This window comes from Trichechus manatus, unplaced genomic scaffold, assembly GCF_000243295.1.
Source record: "Trichechus manatus latirostris isolate Lorelei unplaced genomic scaffold, TriManLat1.0 scaffold00128, whole genome shotgun sequence".
NCBI lineage: Eukaryota > Metazoa > Chordata > Mammalia > Sirenia > Trichechidae > Trichechus > Trichechus manatus.
This window is the reverse complement of record NW_004444064.1, coordinates 7,682,214-7,704,930: the sequence shown is the minus strand read 5'-3', so window position 1 is coordinate 7,704,930 and position 22,717 is coordinate 7,682,214. Positions and strand designations below refer to the sequence as shown.

Genomic DNA, 22,717 nt, shown 5'->3' with positions numbered 1-22,717 from the left:
GTGCTAAAGCCCCAAAAGAGAAAAATCTAGTTTCAAAATTTAAAAAAGCTTAGTAGCTAGTGTTAAAGAACACTTACTAACAGATAGTTACTAGCATTATTTAAATCAATAAATGCTTTTCACAATTATGGCAAAAAACATCCATGAGGCATTAGAAATCGACAAATTGAGCTGTAGTAGTCCAAACTTGACTAATGTAATTTATAAAGAAATCTGTTATGAATGACATCTAATTTTTTTTGTAGTAATAAGTGTCAAATAATTTTACTTCCTAAAGTTCCAGATTATGATCGTATGTACCTCAATCTGAGAGAAGCAAAGGCCAACCTGAGACCCGTTAATTCTTACGGGGGATGCCTGAATGTCTCCCGCTCACCCTGACCACTCAGCCGGCCTGCAGAGGGAGCCACCCCACGCCTCCAGCAAAGAGCACTTTTTCCCCTTGTCTGTCGTGGGCCTCTACCCTCACAGCGCCAACGGGGGCTCTGTGTTGATTAAGTGCTGGGGCATAATTTTAAAAAGAGCAGGCAGTAACAATCCATCCCAGAACAGAAAACCAAGAACCGCTTTGATCTCCCCACAAGTGCAAATAACATCACTGTTGAATTGCGAGTCGTGTATTTTGGTAAAATTATAATGTATATGAACTCTAACTAGTTTTAAAGATGACCGTTCTAGTAATCTGGAAGTATTTTTTACTATTAAAAATGCACAATACTTGTTATCGCCATCAGTGGCGGCACTAGGGTTGGTGTCACCCCCCCACCCTCCCCACCGCAGGGGGATGGGGCCGGCTGGTGAACTCCCCCCGTCATGGGCAGAGCGGCCCCGCCCAGCCCCCATGCTGCCCCTCCCCCTTCAGCTCCTCCCCTCTCCCATTGGCCAAGGAGATCGTCCTCTCTACCCAATGGCGGGCGCTGCAGCCCCGTCGCCCGCACCCTTGCAGGTGATGGGGGAGGTGGTGGAGATGTTACCACACTGGGTGGCATCAACCCTAGTGATATCACTGCGTGGCGGCCCCACCCCAGTGGCACTGGCCTGCCCGCTGTCACCCCCCCACCCCAAAGTGTCAGGGGGTGCAGCTTGCACACACCTAGTGACGCCACTGATCTCCACTGCTTAGTTTGAGTGACCGATATACGTTGTTACTTTCCCCCCTCCCCCCCACCCGCAAGTAAAGAAAGTGATTCAATAACAAGTTTTCAGAGTAACAAAGAATATATTAAAACATTTTACATTCTTTCCACAACTGCATAAAAAAGCAGGCATCCTGAATACTTACAATAATGAGCTTTCTACATTTTCAAAAATTAATTACAATCAGAAAATCATTCACAAGAATATCTTTACTAGCTAATTAAGGAGTTCCAACAACGAAAGAAAGGCCAACGTGCTGTACACCAAATATTTGCCTGCTGGCTGAGATAAACATTCTTTAAAAAACTGTTTGCTGAATAAAGCAATTAACACGTCTTTCATTATTTTACTTCTTAACATTTAAAATAGCTACATGAGCAGAAGCATATTTCATTTTTTTTTTTACCACCAAAATAAACTCTTTCAGCCTAGTGCTCTTTAAGAGACGGTATAAAAAGTAATAGAAAAACCAGAACTGCATTATAAATGTTTTTGGCTCAAAATTTTGCTTGAAATCTTATGTTCCTTGCCTAGACAAAAATGTGAACAAACAAGACAAAACACTGGTAATTTTTTTAACCTAACAGATATGCTGAGCCTATATTTAGATCAAAAATACTTTTTGCTGATTAACAGTATTATTAAAAATTTTTCAAAAACGTAGCATAAAGTTTCAAGTCCTGGGATACTGAATTTACAATGCCAAGATCCTGTGGATCGTGGCAGTCCTCCAGATACTCCCTGCAAGTGATGATTACTCTGAGGGTAGCCGTCTTCTTCTGAAGAAGTGAAAGCTACCGAGAGATGTTCAGAGTAAGAAGTACCACGGTATCAGGGAATGAGCCGAATGAACGATAATCCATCCTGACATTCCATAGAAAATCATATGCTTTAGTTTTGTCTTTAAAATGCATAGATTTCTTCAAGAAAATAGAAAGATGGCAACAATCAATAACTGCAACTTCATTTTATCTTCCTTTCTCCATCAAATTTAAGTAGGAACAAAACAGGATATCATCACTCAAATACTTTGGAGTTTTCAAATGAAAGAATAAAAGGTAAAATTTCAGATAAGTTCTATAATGTACAAAAGACAATTAGAATTTCATAAAAATGGTTGTTTCAATAAAAAAATGATGATTTTCCTACCACTGGTATGGAATGTGGATAATGAGACCGACAGGTACAAGTTCTAGTACGCCAGAGCACAAATGTCTAAGTACCCAGCAAATTATTTATTAGTCACAGTAGTTACTTTTTGTTTGTTTGAAAGAACTTGTAAAAAAGATATACAGTAAACCTGGCATTTTAACCCATATCTCTACCTTAAAAGGAGTTTGTAGTTTCAACAATACTTCTACTTTTATATATCTAATCCACCCCTCTCCAGATGAAATAAAGATTTCCCTTTTGGAACACCTCATTGAACTATGGACAAAACCTACTGAAAGGCTTTTAATAACTTACACACAGCAGGAAAAAAAAAGAAGCTCAAACCCTATGGACACCGAAGTAAGCAGCAAATACAAATTTTGGGACCCTTGAGAGTCTTTTAACACCTGTCTATGAACTAGTAAGCTGGGACTTAAAGCAGAAGAATGGTTTCACCATTGACACTTTACCACCATTTAAGTACTAGCAAGAGGGGGAAAACGTCCTAACTGAAATCATCACAGAAGACAAAGAGGCAGGAAAGCTTGTGTCTTGTCTATATTGTTCTTGAAAAGCGTGTAGACGCTGCAGTGTGCGGTTTCTCCCTCTGCTTTGAAGTCTGTAAGTGGTGACGTGGAATCCCAGAGGTGCTGCACCGCCTCCGAGTGTTGGGGATCTACGTAAATACATGTTCCAACCTTTTTCGTTCAATGAATGTTGCTAAGTTCAAAATTAGTGCCGTACAGGACCTTGTGTTTTTGTCTCAAGTCCACTCTGATTTTCAGCCTGTGACAGCATGAACCAGAGGAAACCCAAACCCCCACAGTCACTAAATGCTGGTCCGTATTTAAAGCGGGGTGCAGCTGACACACAGCGCTCAGCAGTTTCATGACCGTGCGTGCCTATGGCTACTGAAGCGCGTGTAAACTGACTTTAGAGGCCTTCCAGAAATCAGCTTTTCATTTCCCAAGTCCGTCTTAGAGTCTGACCATCATTACTATATTAACTGACTGAGAGCAAGTTTTTACTATTTTATAAACATATTACTATTGCTGATTTAAAATTCTCACAATATTTATACCAAAAAAGTTCTACGTGACCACAAAATACCAAATATTTATTTTTAATCAAGTGTCAGGATAACTTATTAAGGTTGAGGTTTATCATTTTTTATTGCTAAAGTATTCTAGTATCTAAATCAATACTGCCAACTACCCACTTCTTCCTGATACATTTTGGACTCAAGAACATGGCTAAGAATTAACTAGAACTTCGGTGTCTGATATAACCAAAGGAAGAAATACTTCAACAGTATTTCAACTAATTTCAAATCAGTTAGAAAAATAAACAAAACCTCAATTAAAAGATTATACTGACGCCGTGGTATGAGGAACCATGCAAACAATCAAGAGTAATCAAATTTCCACATTAATGAAATCCAATCATTCTGTTACTTTAAGGGCCAGAACCACAATATTCTTTAAAGTTTTCCTTAAGTTGAGCAAGGATGTTACTATTATCAGTTTGTCTCAAAACTTAAATTCAAGCATAATTTCTGATCTTTATTATTCTTTTTCAAAAAATATTTTGTTTCTTTTGATGCATTTCACAATGTAGGTTGAAATCTGGACACCATCGCCCCTTTCACGATAGGTCAAAAGTGTCGGTCTTTCAATTGTGGGTTTGTTCGTGGCTCCAAAGGCTAAATGCAGTCTTGAAAGTCCTATGGCAAAGTTTACACATAAACTGTCTTTTAAATGTGATTGCTGAGAGGGGTGGGGCGTGGTAAAAAAGCGTGTCTGATTCTTGGGGTGCGAACAATTTCTCCGCGGCGGGAGTCGGATGTTCAGACTGACCAGTTGGGCTGTCAGGCTCCAAGGGCTGGATCTTGGGCAGCGGGGGCGGCGGTGGCAGAGGCGGCGGGGAGGGAGAGTTGGCTGGTGCAGGGCATGCTTCGGATTCTTTAGGCACCAATTCCTCGGTGGCCTGAGACATGTGGGACTGGAAGTGACTCCAGAGCCGGAAATTGGTGCGGAAAGCTTTGTTGCAAACGTGGCAGATGAAAGGTTTCACGGAACACAGAAGCTCCTGGTGCCGCTCCAGCTGCTTGTGCACTGTGAACATTTTCCCACACTTCTCACAGGGCCACAGGCCGGGGTCTTTGCTGGTACCTGCTTCTTTGGGGGCTGCGCTGCTCTCTGGCACCTCTTCCTCGGCCTCTTCCGCAGGCTCCTCTTTGACGTGGATTTTCAGCTGCTTAGAAAGACTGAGGTCTTCAGGGAGGCAGGAGGAGTCCTCCGAATCGAAGTTGATTTGTTCCGAAGAATCGCTGAACGCATTGTCGTCTTTTGCTGCGAGCACGTGGTTGACTTTGGGTGGCTCTGGCTGCGACTGGGGCCTGGCAGAGCTGGTGACTTCGCCATTGTGGTCGAGAACGGGCAGAGCCAAGTTTTCCGCAGGTACCATGGTGTTCTGGTTGTGGACCTCCACCTGGTGCCGCCAGATGCTGAAGGAGGACTTGAAGGTGCGCATGCACTCGAGACAGGTCAGCTTCTTGTACTCACACCGGCTCTCGTGCTCGTGCTTTAGCTCGGGCGAGAAAAACCTAAGGTTGCAGTAAGGGCAAACGGTTGCATTCCTGCATAGTCTCTCGTGGTTGCCTTGTTCTAGAAGAGAAGAGAGCTTAGCATTACAGAGGCGGCACTGGTAAACCTCCTTGCTTTCTACTGGGCTTTCAAGAGGGACATGCTCTTTTGGCTTAGTGGCTCTATGGACTCCAACGGGTTTTTCTCCCGGGTGCATTTTTATGTGCTGTTTAAACTGAGAGAGGAAACGATACGCTTTTCCACAGTAAGTGCAAATGTACGCTCCTTTGGCTCTTGATCTTAAGTTCCTCTTGATGGCTTGTTGTGCTGGGGAACTAGCCTGTCCCTGAAAACCAGACCTGCCACGTCTCAACTTAATCATCAGGGCCTTTTTAATTTCCCTCTCTCTCACTATGTCAATCAGCTTTCTTTGGAATTTTTCATCCAAAACGGCATGGGAGCTAGAGGCTGGGGACGGGTTCTTCACTATGCCGTGCTGGGTCTGACAGTGTGTCCAGACTTTAAAGTTTGTGTGAAATCTCTTGTGACAGATGTCACAAGCATAGGGCTTTTCGGGGTTATGGTATATGTTAACGTGACGGTGAAGACCTGCTGTTGATCTAAAGATCTTAAGGCAATGTTTGCATTTAAATTTTTTGTTTGGTCGTATTCCCTCCAACTCACCAAATTCATCTTTATTCAAGTCAGAATCTGGAAAGTCAGCCTCGAGGAGAGGAGGGCTCGAGCCCTCCTCACAGTTATCTTCCGACACGGGCGATCTGTGCTCATTTTCCTTCAGCTTCTTCAACGGCAGCCTTCTGTCGGCCTGGAACCTCCTCTTGGCTGGCAGTCTGCTCATTTCCTTTGGATCATCTTCTGTTTTCAGAGAAAAGTCTCTTGTGACCACTGACAGGGAGGCCGCCGCTGTGGCCGCCGCCGCGTCCCCCACGGTGACCCTGATAATGTCCGAAGGGTCCGAGAGCGGGCTGCTGGGCTCGGTTTTTATGCAGACCTCCGTGACAGGCGAGGCGGCCTCCCTGTCTGTGGACTGAGAAGCACTGAAGGACCTAAGGCGAGGGGGTGGTAGCACTGCAGTCCTGTCGTCCAGAGCCACTTTCTCGCTGCCGTCGTTTAAAGAGGACGTCTGAGACAAAGCACGAGGCCCATTCCCTGGCGCATCGTTAGACACGGAAGATGATCCCTGGGAAGACTTCAGATCTATCGAGGGTGAATACATAGGAACCTGGCTATCCATCGACAGCGACCGCCGGAGGAGACTCTTGACGAGCGGGCCGCTTCTGTCAATGCTTTGGTTTCCAGAACCAGGCCCACTGGACGGGATCACTAGTCCCAATTTTGAGTAGTACAGTAAGTTTCTATCTTCGCTTTGACTGCCTCCTGCATTAGTCTCTTTTAAGAGATAGGGAGCCTCTGATGAGCTATGCAGAGACAAAACAGGTGGCCGTGGTTTTTTCAAAGCCAGCTCTATGGCTTTTCCTTTTGGAAGCTGACCACTCACACCTGGTTTATCATCCACAGCTTCTCGGTCTGGCGGAGGCTTTGAAGGCAATACTGCATTTCTTTTCACCAAATTGCTTCTACTAGGATCATCCAAAGAGCCAGGATGCTCCAGAGACTTGGCATATCCCACAGTACACTCTCTTGGCCAACTCTTTTCACTGACAGACAGACTGTGAAGCGGGTCAATGGGTTTAGAAACATGTGGCTTACTGGTGCTGGTCCTGGTGGCAATGCCAGGCAAGGGCCGGGAGGTATGGCTTACGTCGGGAGGGTTTTGACTAGCAGTTTTTCCCTGTGCTTCATTTCTACTTTGACAGACAATGACACTTCTCTTTTGGGAACTGTTTTCATCCTCTTCTACGAAAACTTTTTTTCTACTGGGACATGTTGGGAAGGGGGCTTGAGGTGTTTTAGAAACAATGTTAGTCAGGAAGGAAATCCCCAGACTATAGCCAAGTTCTTGCACTGCGGCCAGGCTGCTCTTCTCAACAAACAAAGAGGAAGAGTAGATGTAGTTTAAAACATTATCAAAAGCATCTGGTTCACAGAAGTCAAGCTGAAATACCGTTTGTGACTCGTTCTCCTTATTTGTGAATAAACTCTGGAAGTATTCACTGCTGGCAGCCAAGACGTTTTTATGAGCTCGAAATTTCTGGTCTCCGACGATCAGAAGCACATCACAGAGCTGTCCTTTGAGGCGCTCCTCGTTGAGAGCACTCAGGAGAGAAATGGCATGTGCTGGGTTGATGTAATGCAGTAATCCCTCCATTGTTTGGGTTTATCTGCAAGACAAACGTAGAACTAGAATAAATAATGCAAGGGCAAGTTCGCCACTGCAAGGACAAGTTCGCCAGAAGACAGAGGGCTCCTCAAGGGCAGGGAACACTAGTTATCTTTACACAGGTGCCAATCCTTAGCGAAACAGTAAGCAGACAGAAGGTTTCTGGATGAATAATCTTACTTAAATAACACTGAAAATAAAAAGGGAGAAGTCTCATGGCTTAAGTAGGTCATCAATCATTAAAATCAAAGAATTTTAGGAACTAAAGACTATAATATTGGCAGTTTCATACCATCAAAAAGGCTGCTAGAAGCTGGCAGGTATGCAGGGAAGTAATACTTGAAAATAAAAGGTTTACTATATAGGATCTTCATCCATTTGATGCTTGGCTCTATTTCTTATTAGATAAGAGTAAAAATTCAGAGAATAACTATGAATTATCAAAACTCCTGAAGTCTATAATTCTGACAGAAAATCAGTTTTATTACTGCATGTGCTTAAAAGTAATAGGAATTGCTAACAATGGGATGCAAAGCAGAGGTCTTAAAAATATGTAAGAATTTGGAAATAGAAAAGGCATTTGCTAGTTACTACTGGAAGTGTTTAACACGGGGCTTTGAACCAGTTTGTTTAGGTTCAAACTCCTGCTGAGAATTTGCATTTCCACCCCAGATATACTGAATCAGAATTTATAATTTATCAAGATCCCCAGGTGATTCTTGCGTATAATAAACTTTGAGACCCACTGCTCTGCTCTACTAGTGGTTCTCAGGACTGGTCCCTAACCAGCAGCATTAGCATCACCTGGGAACTTGTCAAAAATGCAAGTTCTCAGCAGGGGTACAAACCAGAAGGAACCTTTCCAAGTGCTGGTTTTACAAAGGGTAAAAATGCTAAAGAATTAAAGTTTGTTTTCATTCTCAGGCTACACACCTCTGTAATCTTTTGCATACTATTTCTTACCAAATCACATTGTCAACCACAGCACAACAGAAACTTTAGCCTGGATCTAAACTTAAGTACAGGCAGTCCCCAGGTTCGAACGTCTGACTAACATACAACCCGTAGTTACGATCACCTGTAAAGCCCATTATATTTAAAATTCGAGGTACATACAACGGCTTGTAATAACAAACGGGCACTACTCGTGATGTGCATCAAAACATTATTATTATTACCGTATTATTATGTTAAGGATGTTTTAGCGTATCTGGAAGTGTTTCTTTAATGTTTTTTATGCATAGAAAAGTCGTACCTTCCTTTCCTTTCCCCACTGTGTCATGGAAGTGAGATTTTGGAAACCCTCGTGGTGTAGTAGTTAAGAGCTATGGCTGCTAACCAAAAGGTTGGCAGTCTGAATCCACCAGGCACTCCTTGGATACCCTATAGGACAGTTCTACTCTGATAGGGTCGCTATGAGTTGGAATCAACTCCACGGCAGTGGGTATGCACTTGACGAAGATAAAGCTATTTGACACAGAGACAATGCCTGACTTCCCATATTTGACATTTCTCTTAGGCTTCTCTGGAGCCCTGGGAGTGCAGTGGTTAAGAGCCTGGCTGCTAACCAAATGGACAGTAGTTCGAATCCCCCAGCCACTCCTTGGAAACCCTATGGGGTGGTTCTACTCTGTCCTACAGGGTCGCTATGAGTCGGAATTGATTCCATGGCAATGGGTTTGGTTTGGTTTTAGGCTTCTCTACTGAAAAGGTCCCAAACTTCTGTCCCTGCAATATATCTTTGGTTTGATTTTCTAAGGCCACCTTTTCTTTAAAATATTGTTGTGACACTTATTTTTAATATGAAAGGGACTCGCAGTAACTAAGAACATCTGTGACTATTGGATCATTCCCTCAAGGGCAAGCTGTACATGAACCTGGTCCCCAGTACATTTGTAGGCTCTCTTCCGGGTCAAGGGTCAGCCTTGCTGGTCAGCCCAGCGTGCAGGCTTTTCAGAGAAGCCCACACAGGACAGCCTGTTTGGCCATCAATGTGGCCTGACCAGAAATGGCAGATAACATCTTCGGTATTATTCTGACTTCCTGTTAAGGTGCTGACCCTTAAGTTTAACCAACTTAGAGGTGTGACTTTGCTTCTTGGGATGAGGCCTCTTGCCTGGCCACGACTGCCTTAGTCAAACTGTACCAAGTTTTTGTTTATTTCTGCCTACCATTTAATATCAAATGCTAAATTTTAATTCTTCTATTTGTGATTTCTTGATAAAGATATTTCCCCTTCCTTTTATTCTCTCAGTTAGCCATCCTACTTTCTCCCTGAATCCTATTACTCTCCCTACACAATCACACATCCATTTATGTGTAAAGAAACCCTTATCTTTTACAGAGGACAACACAAAAATAAGCTTACATCATGTATGGGCTCAGCCACGCACTAAGCACTTTTCCAGTGCTAGTAATTTTTGAGAAAGCTAGTTCAGATGTTGCCACAGGGGAAAAGTGACAGAGAATCAAAGGTCTGGACAAGTATTTTTCAAAAGGGGTTCTTAAAATCAACTTAGTGGTTTGAAACTAGCAATTTAAAAACAAATAAAATGGACTAGAATGGAGTAGAAGCTATCAGAGTGCACTGAATGCAGTAAGGCTAATTGAGGTTCTGTGAAACTTTTGTTTCAGTTATACACATACATATCCACATGTGTAAGCGTGCACTGGGTTGGGATGTAAAATAAAATACATTCCTTCCTGTGCGTCAGAGTCAACACAGCTTGAAAGCTAGTGCTCTAGGCTGATCAACCTCTCTGGATGCCTCAGCTTTCCCCACTGTAAAATAGGGATAATAGCAGCTCCCACACGATGCTATGGTGAGCGTCAAATGAGATAATACTAATTGCTATCCTCTACTGAGCACCTACAGCACACTACAAACTGTATCAGGTACTTTACCTGTCATTCATTCATTCACTCATTCAACAAAATGGCATTTGAGAAGACCCGAAAGAGGAGAGAGGGGAGCCATGGGGATCACCACGGGAAGAATGTGACAAGTGGAGGAACAGTCAGGGAGCAGTAGGGCTGGAGCAGAGAGCACTGGGGGAGAGTCATGGAAGATGACAACAGGGAAGCAGTGAGGAGCCAGACTGTGTAGGGCTGGGTGGACTACTGGAAGAACCTTACTTTGTACTCTGAGTGAAATGGGCACCCACTGGAAGCCTCTGAGCCCAGGCATGACAATGACCTGAATTCTGTATAATTATGCTTTCAGTTATGTATTAGAGGCATGACTCTATGAACTAGTCAGAGAATGAACCATGAAGGCTGGGAGAGGAGCCAGGTGTCTCCTGCATAACCCAGGTGAGAAAGATGGTGGCTTGGACCAGGATGGTAGCAGTGAAGGTCAAGACAGAGTCATTAGGATTCTGATGGATTGATTGTAGCAGGTAAGAGAAAGAGAGGAGTCAAGGATGACTCCAAGGATTCTGTCTGAAAAACTGAAGAATGGAACTGTCCTTACATGAAACAGAATTTAATAAAAAATTGTGAGTTCAGTTTTTTTTTTTTTTTTAGGAGTTTTGATATTCTAAATATGAACAGTAACCTGTTCATTAATGTGCCTGTACCCAGGTGGCTTCCCTTGTCTTCTCTCTATTCCCTTCTTGTGCTTCCTGGGATCACTTCTCAAACAAATGACCTGCGTCTGAATCCTTGTCTCAGGGTCTGTTTTTAGGAGAACCCCAACTAAGGACAGCAACGGAACTTGAAACCAGAGGTACAGGATAAGGTACTGAATGAGGAGTAAACCAACTGAGATTTTCTGTGTCTGAACATAAAGCAAATGCCATTTCAGGTACCACCCGCACGCTAGTGCCAAACAGCAACATTTTCTCCCCTTTGATCCGAAAGGCTTCCTTCTTTATGCTCCAGTCAAATTCCGTATTCCCTATTATTTTAATGATTTATTTTTGTTGTTGTTGAGAATACTGTATTTTTATGCAAATTAACACGTGCCTTCTACGTTTGTTTGCCAACTGCACCCTCCTCCCACGAGGTATTTTCGTAAGTGCTGCTATAACAATTTTTTTTACATGTTGCTAGAAAAAATTTTAGCAGAGCACGCTTACGAAAATACCTTACGGGGGCAGGACACGGTTGGCAAACAAATGTAGAAGGTGCGCATTATCTGCATAAAAATATGGAATGTACAGCAGAACATACTACCAACTCAACAATTTCTACACATACAATTTAGTGACACTGATTACATTCTTGGAGATGTGCAACCATTCTCACCCTCCTTTTCTGAACTGTCCCTCCCCCATTAACATAAACTCACTGCTTCCTATCTGATCGTTTGAGTTGCTGCTGTCAATCTGGTCTCATACAGAGAGATCTTAAAAGAGCGCAATGCTCAAGGCAGACATTATTTACTAGTTAAGTTAAACCACTGTTTGGTTTTAAGAAGACTTCAAGAGATATTTTGGTTTAAGGTTCAAAGATTATCTCAGGGCAATTATTTTCAGGGGTTCATCCAAACTCTGTGGCTCTAGAAAGTCTGGATTCCATGAGAATTTGAAATTCTGTTCTGCATTTTTCCCCTTGGATGATTCCTATTTTTGCTCTAAGTAATTGCTTCTAATCTCTTGGCCCAAAAATCTGAACCCATTGCTGTCGAGTTGATTCTGACTCATAGCGACCCTACAGGACAGAAAAGAACTTCCCCATAGGGTTTCCAAGGAGTGCCCAGTGGGTCTGAACTGCTGACCTTTTGGTTAGCAGCCATAGCACTTAACCACTGTACCACCAGGAGGCTTCTATAATCTTTGAATGAAAACATCTGGGAGTTGGGGAACAATATTTAAGTTGCTCAGAGTTGAGCTGTAAGGGAAATACTCACTGTTTCTGAAAATTATTTGGGGTTTAAAACTACCCATTTGACTATAATTTCAATTTGGAGTCATCAATGAGACTGCCTGCCTGAAAAGAAGCTTGGCATGTTCATATTCCTGATACACCACTGCAGAATCACCCCAAAGTATTTATTTTCCATCCGTTCACTCCAACACTAATTGGGTACCTAATAACAACTGATATTTGAGTACTCATTCTGCCACATACTATGTAAACAGTTTTCATGTATTAACTCAATACTGACAACAATGCTAGTGTTTTCAAAACTTGAAAACCATGGCCCTTTACTGATCTAGCTGCAAAGAGACAATTTCCATTTTGGACTTCTGTGTTTTGTTAAACGTTAGTAGGTATATTTATTGAATTTAACAACTTTTACTTAACTAAAAATATAAAACGCTACTATAAGGATGTAGGCAAAAAGGGAAAAAAAAAATCTCAAATGATGAATGTCACAAGATAATCCAGCCACACTGTTTGTGGCTGGTGGATGTGCAGGCTGAATTCTCAAAATTTTTGGTTTTTCTGCTACTCATTCCTGAGATAAGGCCAGATTTGTTGCTGATGTGGTTTCTCCTCATTGAGTTTTTCTGATCCAGATACAATAAACTGGTTGACATGTAAAAATTTCCATGCCTGTTTTTATTATCAACGTATCAGGAGCTCTACCTTGTAGAAAACAGTGCATCATAAATCTTACACATACACATGTGGCCACGGCTCTGTCCTTGTCCCCATCCCTTTGTCACTACTCAGCTCTCCTGACTCACCAGCACAGGAAATCTACCACTTCAGTCATGTGGAAAAACCTCGGAGCTCTTGACAGCGGGTGAAATGTGGAAGCTGGATGGCATCTATGAGTGGCTGAAACAGCTTAGAGGAAATCCCCCAGGAAACCCAGATTCTGAAAGAGGATGGGTTGCTTACCACTTGGATTCTTGCACACGAAGATCTTCCCAAACTCTGCTTGAATTGTTTCTATTTCATGTTGTTTTCTGAAATTTCAAAATGAGAGACTTTTTATGGTTCACAATTCATGGAAGACATGACAGCTCCATGGAAAAAAATTTAGATCTACTTCACTCAAATCTAGCTTTGCCAACTACTGGGTGTGTGACCTTGTGAAGATCACAGGACCGTTCTAAGTACCTCTTTCCTTACCTGTGAAATGGGCCTAACGTTACCCATCAATGGGATTTTTGTGAAGGACAAAAGATACAATATGTTTGCAAAGCTCCTAGTGTACACAACACTTCCCATATAGCAAGCATGCATTTTATTTCCTTCCTCTCTTCCTTTCATAAATGTGTACAAAGGTCTGCTATATGCCATGTATCATAAGAGGAGCTGATGATATGGGGATGAATAAGCTATGGCCGACTTGTTTTCTAGTAGCGCACATCCAGAGGTGGGAAAAGCCACAAATAATTAAAACAGTGTGATGAAGTATACCAAAAATGCCATGAGAATACTGATTTCAAGAAGCAGTTAATTTGGCCAGGGGGCTGGGGGGGTGGCAGTGAGTGAATAGCGGGGACATCAGAGAATGTCTGGGATTCATTGTGCGTTTAACTATTACAATGCTACTAAAGGCTCCATCCTTCACATGCTACTCAGGCATACTCCAGAAACACACATCTGATCTTGCCAGGGCTTAAAAACTCCTGAAGTTCCAACTCCCCAGAATGGCTACAAAGCTCTTCACAACTGGGCTCCAGCAAGTTGTTTCATAATATCACCTCACAAAGGCTCCTTCTTCAGGTGCTAAATGGTAATGTTTTGGTATAAATTAATTCAATGCAAATACTTTCTTCTTTATACCAATATGAGCTCAATTAGTTGCTGGGAGTTTAGATTTTTGAGGGGACGAAGGGAAGGTAGGCAATTTTCGAATAAAAAACATTCTGGGTATAGAACCAGACGAACAAGTCTAAGCATAGCATGTGAGATCTAGGCACTTGGGTGAAAGGGCACTAGAAGATGAGTCGTGAGAAAAACGAAAATCTTCACAAGTGGACTGATAAACAAGATCATGATAAAAGAAGAAACTGAAGTTGTCAATGATTTCATTCCACATGGGATCAACAATCAACATCCATGGAAGCAGCAGTCAAGACATCAAATGACGTATCACACTGGGAAAATCTGCTGCAAAAGACCTCTTTAAAGTTTTAAAAAGGAAAGGTGTCACACTGATAACTAAGGTGACCCAAGCCATGGTCTTTTCAATCATGTGTGTTAAGGTTGTACCCTTTCACCATACTTTTTCTAATCTGTGTGCTGAGCAAACAATCCGAGAAGCTGGACTATGTGAAGAAGAACATGGCATCAGGTTTGGAGGAAGACTCATCAACAACCTGCGATATGCAGATGATACAACCTTGCTTACTGAAAGTGAAGAGGACCTGAAGCGGTTACTGATGAAGATCAAATACTACAGCCTTCGGCATGGATTACATCTCAATATAAATAAAACCAAAAACCTTACAACTGGACCAATAAGCAACATCATGATAAATGGAAAAAACACTGAAGTTGTCAAGCATTTTGTTTTACTTGGATCCACAATCAATGCCCATGGAAACACTAGTCAAGAAATCAAACAATGTATTGCATTGGGCAAATCTGCTGCAGAAGATCTCTTTAAAGTGTTAAAAAGCAAAGGGTCACCCACAGTGGACACGTTTTAGCTGACCTTCCAGACTAAGACAGCCTGGGAAGAAGGACCTGGCAGTCTACTTCTAAAAAAATTAGCCAGTGAAAACCTTACAAATAGCAGCGGAACACTGTCTGATACAGTGCTGGAAGATGAGGCCCTCACGTTGGAAGGCACTCAAAACACGACTGGGGAAGAGCTGCCTCCTCAAAGTAGAGTCGACCTTAATGACGTGAATGGAGTGAAGCTTTCCGGATCTTCATTTGCTTATGTGGCACAACTCAAAATGAGAAGAAACAGCTGCAAACATGCATTAACAACTGAAATGTGGAATGTATGAAGTATGAATCCAGGAAAATTGGAAGTCGTCAAAAATGAAATGGAACGCATAAAGATTGACATCCTAGACATTGCTGAGCTAAAATGGACTGGTATTGGCCATCTTGAATAGGACAATTGTATATGGTCTACTATGCTAGGAATGACAACTTGAAGAGGAACATTTCAAGATCTATCCTGAACTACCGTGATAGGATAATATCCATACGCCTACAAAGAATACCAGTTAATATGACTCTTATTCAAATTTACGCACCAACCACTAACGCCAAAGATGAGGAAATTGAAGATTTTTACCAACTTCTGCAGTCTGAAATTGATCGAACATGCACATTAGCATGCACTGATAATTATCGGTGACTGGAATGTGAAAGGTGGAAACAAAGACGAAGGATTGGTAGTTTGGAAAATATGGCCTGGTGATAGAAATGACGCCAGAGATTGCATGATAGAATTTTGCAAGACCAATGACTTCTTCACTGTAAATACCTTTTTTCACTAACATAAATGGCCACTATACACATGGACCTCGCTAGACGGAATACACAGGAATCAAATTGACTACGTCTGTGGAAAGGGACAATGGAAAAGCTCAATATCATCAGTCAGAAAAAGGCCAGGGGCTGACTACGGAACAGACCATCAATTGCTCATATGCAAGTTCACTGTGAAGCTGAAGAAAATTAGAACAAGTCCATGAGAGCGAAAGTATGACCTTGAATACATTCCACCTTAATTTAGAGACCATATCAGGATGGTAAAGTAGGCAGGCAGCAAAAAAAAAGGAAAACCCTCAATGAGATGGATTGACACAGTGGCTACAACAATGGGCTCAAACATAGCAACAATTGTGAGGTGCAGGACTGGGCAGCATTTCTTTCTGTTGTACACAGAGTCTCTATGAGTCGGAAGCAACTCAACAGCACCTAAAAACAACATCAAAGTGTTAAAAAGCAAAGATGTCATCTAGAGGACTAAGGTGCGCCTGATTCAAGTCATGATATTTTCAACTGCCTCATATGCATGAGAAAGCTGGACAGTGAATAAGTAAGACCAAAGAAGAATTGATTCATTTGAATTATGGTGTTGTTGAAGAATACTGAATACACTATGGACTGCCAGAAGAACAAACAAATCTGTCTGGGAAGAAGTACAGACGGAATGCTCCTTAGAAGTGAGGATGGCAAGATTTCTTCTCATGCACTTTGGATGTATCATCAGAAGGACATGCTTGGTAGAGGGTCAGCAGAAAAGAGGAAGACCCTTGACTAGATTGACACAGTGGCTGCAACAATGGGCTCAAACATAGCAATGTTTGTGACGCTGGCGCAGGACCAGGCAGTGTTTTGTTCTGTTGTACACAGGGTCGTTATGAGTCAGAACCTACTCCAAGGCACCTAACAATAACAATAATATGCATGTGAAAGCTGGACAATGAAAAAGAAAAGTCAGAGAAGAATTAATGCATTTGAATTATAGTGGTGGCAAAGAATATTCAATATACCGCTGACTGCCAGAAGAACAAACAAATTAGTCTTTGAAGAAATATAACCAGAATGCTCCATAGTAGTCAGGATAGTGACTTTGTGTTGCTTACTTTGGACAAGTCATCAGGAAACATCAATCACTAGAAAAGAATATCATGGTTGGTAAATTAGAGGGTCAGCGAAAATGACAGAAACCTACAACGAGATGGACTGACACAATAGCCACAAAAATGGGCTCAAATGTACCAATGATCATGAAGATGGTATAGAACTGGGCTCTGTTATACACATAAGGTCGCCATGAGTCGGAGTTGACTCGATGGTAACTAACAACAAGAGATGAGCAAGAGGCCAAGAAAGGGAGATGGGAAGGGACCTAAATAACCTCATCTACTTTCAAACTTGGAAACCCTGGTGGTGTAGTGGTTAAGAGCTATGGCTGCTAACCAAAAGGCTGGCACTTCAAATCCACCAGGCGCTCCTTGGAAACTCTATGGTGCAGTTCTACTCTGTCCTATAGGGTTGCTATGAATCGGAATCAACTTGATGGCAACGGGTTTGGTTTGGTTTTGGTACTTTCAAATTTGGAGACTTTTAAAACACAGGGTGGAATCATAGTTAAGCTACATAAAAAATTAAACTGGCTCCAAGACTAGGCTACAAAATTTTTACTACCAGTTCTAAAGGAAAATGTGTCCTGACATCCAAAACATTAAACTAAGATTGAACTATGGGCACATGATCCTTTGTAATATGGGAGATTGCTTACACCCCTACTTGTCACTTATCGACAATCTCATATCTGACACTTTGCATTTACGGCAACAGTAAAAAAAAATCTACTATTTTGTGCATTAACGACATGCATCTGGCAGTAATGAACCCTGAGGTGCGAGGCAAGACTAACACTGGTCGTGATGGTTAAGGTTATGTTGTCAACCTGGCTGGGCCATGATTCTCAGTGGTTTGGCAGTTATGTAATGATGTAACTTGGTAGTTATGTAATAAGGTAATTTGGCAGTTATGTAATGATATAGTTATCCACCATTTTGTGATCTGATATGGTCATTCTCCATTTTTGCATAACAACCTGATCTTTGGAACCTAACCATGTTGGTGAGGAGTGGGTGTATAGTTCTAACCACAATGCTGGACAAACAGAGAAATGTGTGTATTACAAAGCAAATGGTGCCTGGTTTTAAAAAAAATCCAGAGAATCTACACTTGACTGACTTCGGACTGTAAACACACACACAGTTCATCCACAATCCGTCATCTCTGGATTTAGCCCTAACTCCATTTGATTGTACTATTACATGATGACGAGACTTACGCTGGCTTGAGTTTAGGTCTCATCATCATCCCGTTAGACAACATCCATAACATCCAGAAATTATGTAAACCACTTCAGTTTTCAAAGCTATAGTTTATCTAATCCTTCAAAAGTAGCAATGTTTCTTTGTATTCCTTTTCATGACAGTTTCGGTCTCTCTAGAGAGGGTTTTTAGTTTAACGGTGGGCTCTTTGCCATATCCAGCTGAATCATTCTACTATAACACAGTTCAGGCTCTTAATTTGCACCTTAGCAGAGTGGCCTCTTGACAGACTTCTGTTGTTGGTTTTGGCCACCCAGCATTCATTCCTCCTCCTCCTCGTAATAGCCCCTTGATTGTGCATCGGAAGAACAACCCTTGTCCCACTGAGTACAGTCTGATGTGCTTTTCTCCCCTAGCTCAGGGGTAGGCACACAACCAGAGTCAAGCCAATCAAACACCATCTCCATGGAACACGAGTCCTGAGAGGAAGAATGTGGAAGGCTGTAAAACAGTGGAGCTGATTTATCTTAGCGATGGCCTGAAAATGAAGCCCACCGGTGGCTGTTACATAGACTCCTGGAGTCACCCTGGTTTTTGTCCTCTCTGGCTCAATTCTTTAGCTTTCCCTTAGACCCTAAGTGCAATCCTTTATTATCTTTACAATAAATTCCTTTTTCTATTCAAGCTGGCTAGCCAGTTTCTGTTCCTGGTTATCGAAAGATCCTACCTAATATTTTTCCAAGTGGTATTCATTCTTGCTGTTGTGCCTGCCAAGTCCATCCTTTATGCTGTTGCTAGACTGAGCTTCCTAAAACAAAGCTTGGATCATCCATCCAGCATACACATTAAATATTACTATATTCATTCATCTCATTTATTGAGCTTCTATTATGTGCCTGAATGTATCTGAAATACACAGGTGCACAAAACAGGTAAGGTCTCCACTTTCTTGTGAGGGAAGTCAGTTGATAAACAAGGAAACAAAGATAATTTCAGATTGTGCTAAGTGCTGTGATGGAAATAATTAGGGTGCTGTGGCTGGGTGGGGTAACTGGAGGTTTTGAGAGAATGGCCAGAAAATGCCTTGATGTAACATTTTAACTGAGACCTAAATGAAAAGAGACAGCCTTGACCCGTTTAAAAAAAAAAAAAAAAAATCACTGTTTCTCCATTAGGCCAAAATGCAAAAATTTAAAAACGTGGATACCAGGGACTCTCTAAATTTGGTTTCAAACTACTTTAAGATTTTTTTCCTTAGTTATTATCCCCTTGTGATAATTTTTTGCTTCAGTTTCTTTGTCTCTGAGACACAGCCTGCACAACTTGCTTCTAGTCATTCTATTACCCAATCTGGAATGTCCTAGGTCTCATCTAACCCCCTTCCCAGGCGCCACTCATCTGAACATTAATCATCTTTCAAAGCTCCTCCAGGGAGCCTTCCTTGACTACTTCAGTTTACAATGAGCAGGCCCCTCCTTTCAACTCCTGGATTACAAAGAGCCTACACCATTTACTCACTGACGTACACTGTCTGCCGTCTGCGTCTCTCCAATAAGACTGCGAGCTCCTTAAGGTCTGAGAATCTACTATCTCTTGCCACTCTTCACAATGCCTAACGTGGTATCTTGCACAACAAATATTTGCTGACTTCCTGTGCTGACACTCCACTTAAGATACGAAGGAGCAGAAATCATGCCTTTTGTTTTCCTAAAGCAAGGCTGGTCACATCACTGCTCTGCTTTAAAATACTGTATTGATTTTTCTATTACTTCCGAGATGGAATCCAAACTGCACATACTGCATATAGGGCTCTTCACGTTCTGGCTGCAATTCATCTTTCCACGCTTATCGGGCACTCCTACCATCTACCCTACAAACTTGCATACCCAGTTTCCATCACTTGAAATATCTTTCTTATCTCTTCTTTTCTTGGCCAACTTCTACTGAAAGATCCAGCTCAAATGTCACCTTCTCTACAAAGCTTTTGTAATTTGCTCCTGCCAGCAGCTCAGCCATTTAACCACCACAGTACTTCATCTTTCTGCAATAACAGCACAACTATTTTGATTGATCTGCCTTCACATGTATCTTCCTCACCAGGCTCCTAGCAAGCAAAATGCCTGTTTTCTCATTTATGTATCCTTAGTGCTTAGCACAAGGCCTGGCAAGCATTTACGGAACAAGGGGATAAACAGCAAACTTGAGATTCAAGACCCTGACCTGCTCATCTTTATTTCCCCAGGGTCTGTCACAGAGCACAGCACATGGCAGCTTTCTTTACCTTCCCCATGAAATCCTAAGGCTCTAATCACTACTTTATGATGACTCTCAAATCTGTCTGTCATGACTTCTTGGCACTCCAGTCTCTCATATACCTAATGAAGAGTTCATCACAGTATATCCCAAGTACTTAAAAATCCACATGCCTAGTGTGGTACTTATAATCCACATCCTCACTCCCTACCCCTATATCTGCTTGCCCTCACACATTCTCTGTTTAGTTTGGTGGGCTGCTAACAACCTGGCCTCCTAAACCAGAAACCTCTTCCCTTTCCTTCATATCCAATCACCATGAACTGTCAATCCTAGCTCTTAAGCAGCTCTAGACTCTGTTCACCCCATCTCCACGGCTTCGGGGCCAACAAAAATTGTCCCTTCAGTTATCTCCTCTCAATAACTTAAAGCCTCTTCAGTTCTTTTTAATTCTTCCTGGTCAGTTTCCATGGGTAACATTCCCTATTACATAACACTTTAAGTTCCTTGACAGCAGGGGTTAGGTCTTTTTCAACGTTTATTTCCACAGAATGAAGCACACTATACAGTCAGTGAATAGTGTTAAGAGGAATAAAACAAAAAATTAACTTTTAAGTAAACAAATGCCTCAAACTTCTACTGTCTTTTTAATATCAATACTTAGGGGCACTTAAATGTAAACTTAATGCCTATTTGTCCTTAGAGATGGACGATTTACTTCAAGTTATCAGTGGGAAAAATTTTCTAACAGTATGTTTCAATGTGAAATCTTTCTAAAATGGGTTAACCCACTTTCGTGGCTTCTTAAACCAGGTATGCAGAACATGATGCAAGCTCCTTACTGATGACTCCGGGTCATGATTCTGAACAGTCACTGGACTATGCTGTAATACACTGATGCCTCAGATGCTAGAGGTCAACAGAGCTGTTAGCTCTTGTACTAAAAAACCCCAGGCTGCTATACTGTGCATGGTCTGATTAACTTTAACCCCTTATTTCCCACCGTCAGGCAATCCTCAAGGTGCACCTGTCTCCAAAACTACTCCCTCCACACCCCCTGTGCTGTACATGCAGTATTCTCCAGAACCATACAGCCCCTAAGATTTAAAGGTATGATGTTTTGTAGATGGGCTATTGAGCATGTTCCAGATCAATGAAGTCTGGGTGATAGAAAACCCACTACAAGATCACGAGGAACTCCAGCACAAGTCTTTCAACGGGAGTCTCTGCAACAGGTGCGACGGGCTGGTCTTGACCCACTCCCTTTCCCCAAGGCTTCCAGCCCCGAATTCCTGACAGGGGTCTTCTCGGATGGGGAAAGCATTCCCAGCTGAGCAGGAAAGCTTTTGGCCCGTGGAGGTTGCTGTGTTCTGCAGTAAGCGGTGACAAACAAACAAGGTCTTCAAGGGATCCTGGATGGAAATGAATGTGCTTCGATGTCCAGATGCCCGGCTGGAAGGGCCGGGAGAGAGGCGGGCCAGGGGCGGGGAAAGGAAGGTCAACTCTGTGCAACTGGCCTGTCAAGCCGGCACCGACCTCCCGCCGCCAGGTCTAGGGGGCCGAAGCGGGGAACGAGGTGGGCCGAAGAGGGGGACTGGGTCGGCCGAGGGGGTCGGGGACGGCGGCACAGGCCGCTGCAGGTGTGGGGTCCCCACTGCTGCCCGCGACCCGCGCGCCTCCTTGCACGCTGGCTCGCGCGCACCTCGGGGCCCGGGCCGATACTAGCGGACCTCCCCACCAGCCCCGATCGAGGGCACGCGCCCTTCCCGAGACAGCATTTCAACCGCTCCACGCAAAGAGCGTGCGCCTAACCCAGGCGCGTCCGCTGCCCCAGCGGCAACCTGCTCCGGGAGAGGAGCGGAACCCAGTGAGGGAACAGAGCGTGCGCAGTAGCGTGGGCGAGGCCAAGTACGGGCATGAAGCATGCGCAGTGTGAAAGCACAATCGACTACGTGGGAGCTCAGGGCATGCTCGGTGAGAGCCAAGGCCTGGCGCACGCGCAGAAACGCCCAGAGACCGCAGCCCGTTGGTGGAGCGAAAAAGAGGAGAGAAATCACCTCAGAGTTACGTCAGGAAAGGCTGCGTTTTGCGGGGAATCTGTAGCCTACTACGGGGCCCCGCAGTTCTCACAGAGCGAGGGGCATGACAGTTACTCACCGATCTCCAGCCCCGAGGCAGACGCAGGGCCCCCTTCCGCTCACACTCGGCTCGCGCGCGCCGCAGCCGCCGCTGCCGCTGTGATTCCATCCATCTTGAATTTGACGTCATCCCACACCAGGGATGAGGTCATCGCAGGCAGCGCTCGTCACGTGCGCAGCGCTGTGATTGGCTGCCGGGCGCCGCTGGGCGGGGACGCAGGCCTCGAGGGAGGTGCGAGTCGCCGGGGGTCTGGGCTAGGGCGGGCCCGACGGGCGTCGCGCGCCGCGCGGCTCTAGGCGTCTCCGTCTCAGCTCTTGCTCTGTGGGGAGGCGGGCGGTCCCGGGCCCTGTCCCTTGCAGAGGCCGAGCCGGCCTAACCGTCAGTGGGTGCCGGGGAGGGGTCACCACCGGGAGCACATCCCGGTGAGGAGGGACCCCGCCGCCGCGAGGAGCCAGACGCGCTTGCCCACAAGTCGAATCTGCCGC

At 43.6% G+C, this 22,717-nt stretch overlaps 1 protein-coding gene across 2 annotated transcripts; it reads right to left on the bottom strand.

Moving 5' to 3' along the window:
- Positions 1-3,857: 3,857 nt before the first annotated feature.
- Positions 3,858-22,455, bottom strand: ZBTB21 (zinc finger and BTB domain containing 21). 2 transcript variants are annotated; one of them, XM_023739095.1, is made up of 4 exons: positions 22,251-22,455; positions 12,970-13,037; positions 5,559-7,177; positions 3,858-4,955 (listed from the first exon to the last, which is right to left on the bottom strand). In XM_023739095.1, the coding sequence occupies exons 3-4, from the start codon at positions 7,162-7,164 to the stop codon at positions 3,961-3,963; spliced, it is 2,601 nt and encodes an 866-aa protein (XP_023594863.1). In that variant the 5' UTR covers positions 7,165-7,177; positions 12,970-13,037; positions 22,251-22,455; the 3' UTR covers positions 3,858-3,960. The 2 variants fall into 2 exon arrangements, with proteins under 2 accessions (XP_023594863.1, XP_023594862.1); XM_023739094.1 differs by having other exon boundaries at positions 3,858-7,177.
- Between the last annotated feature and the right edge of the window lie 262 nt (positions 22,456-22,717).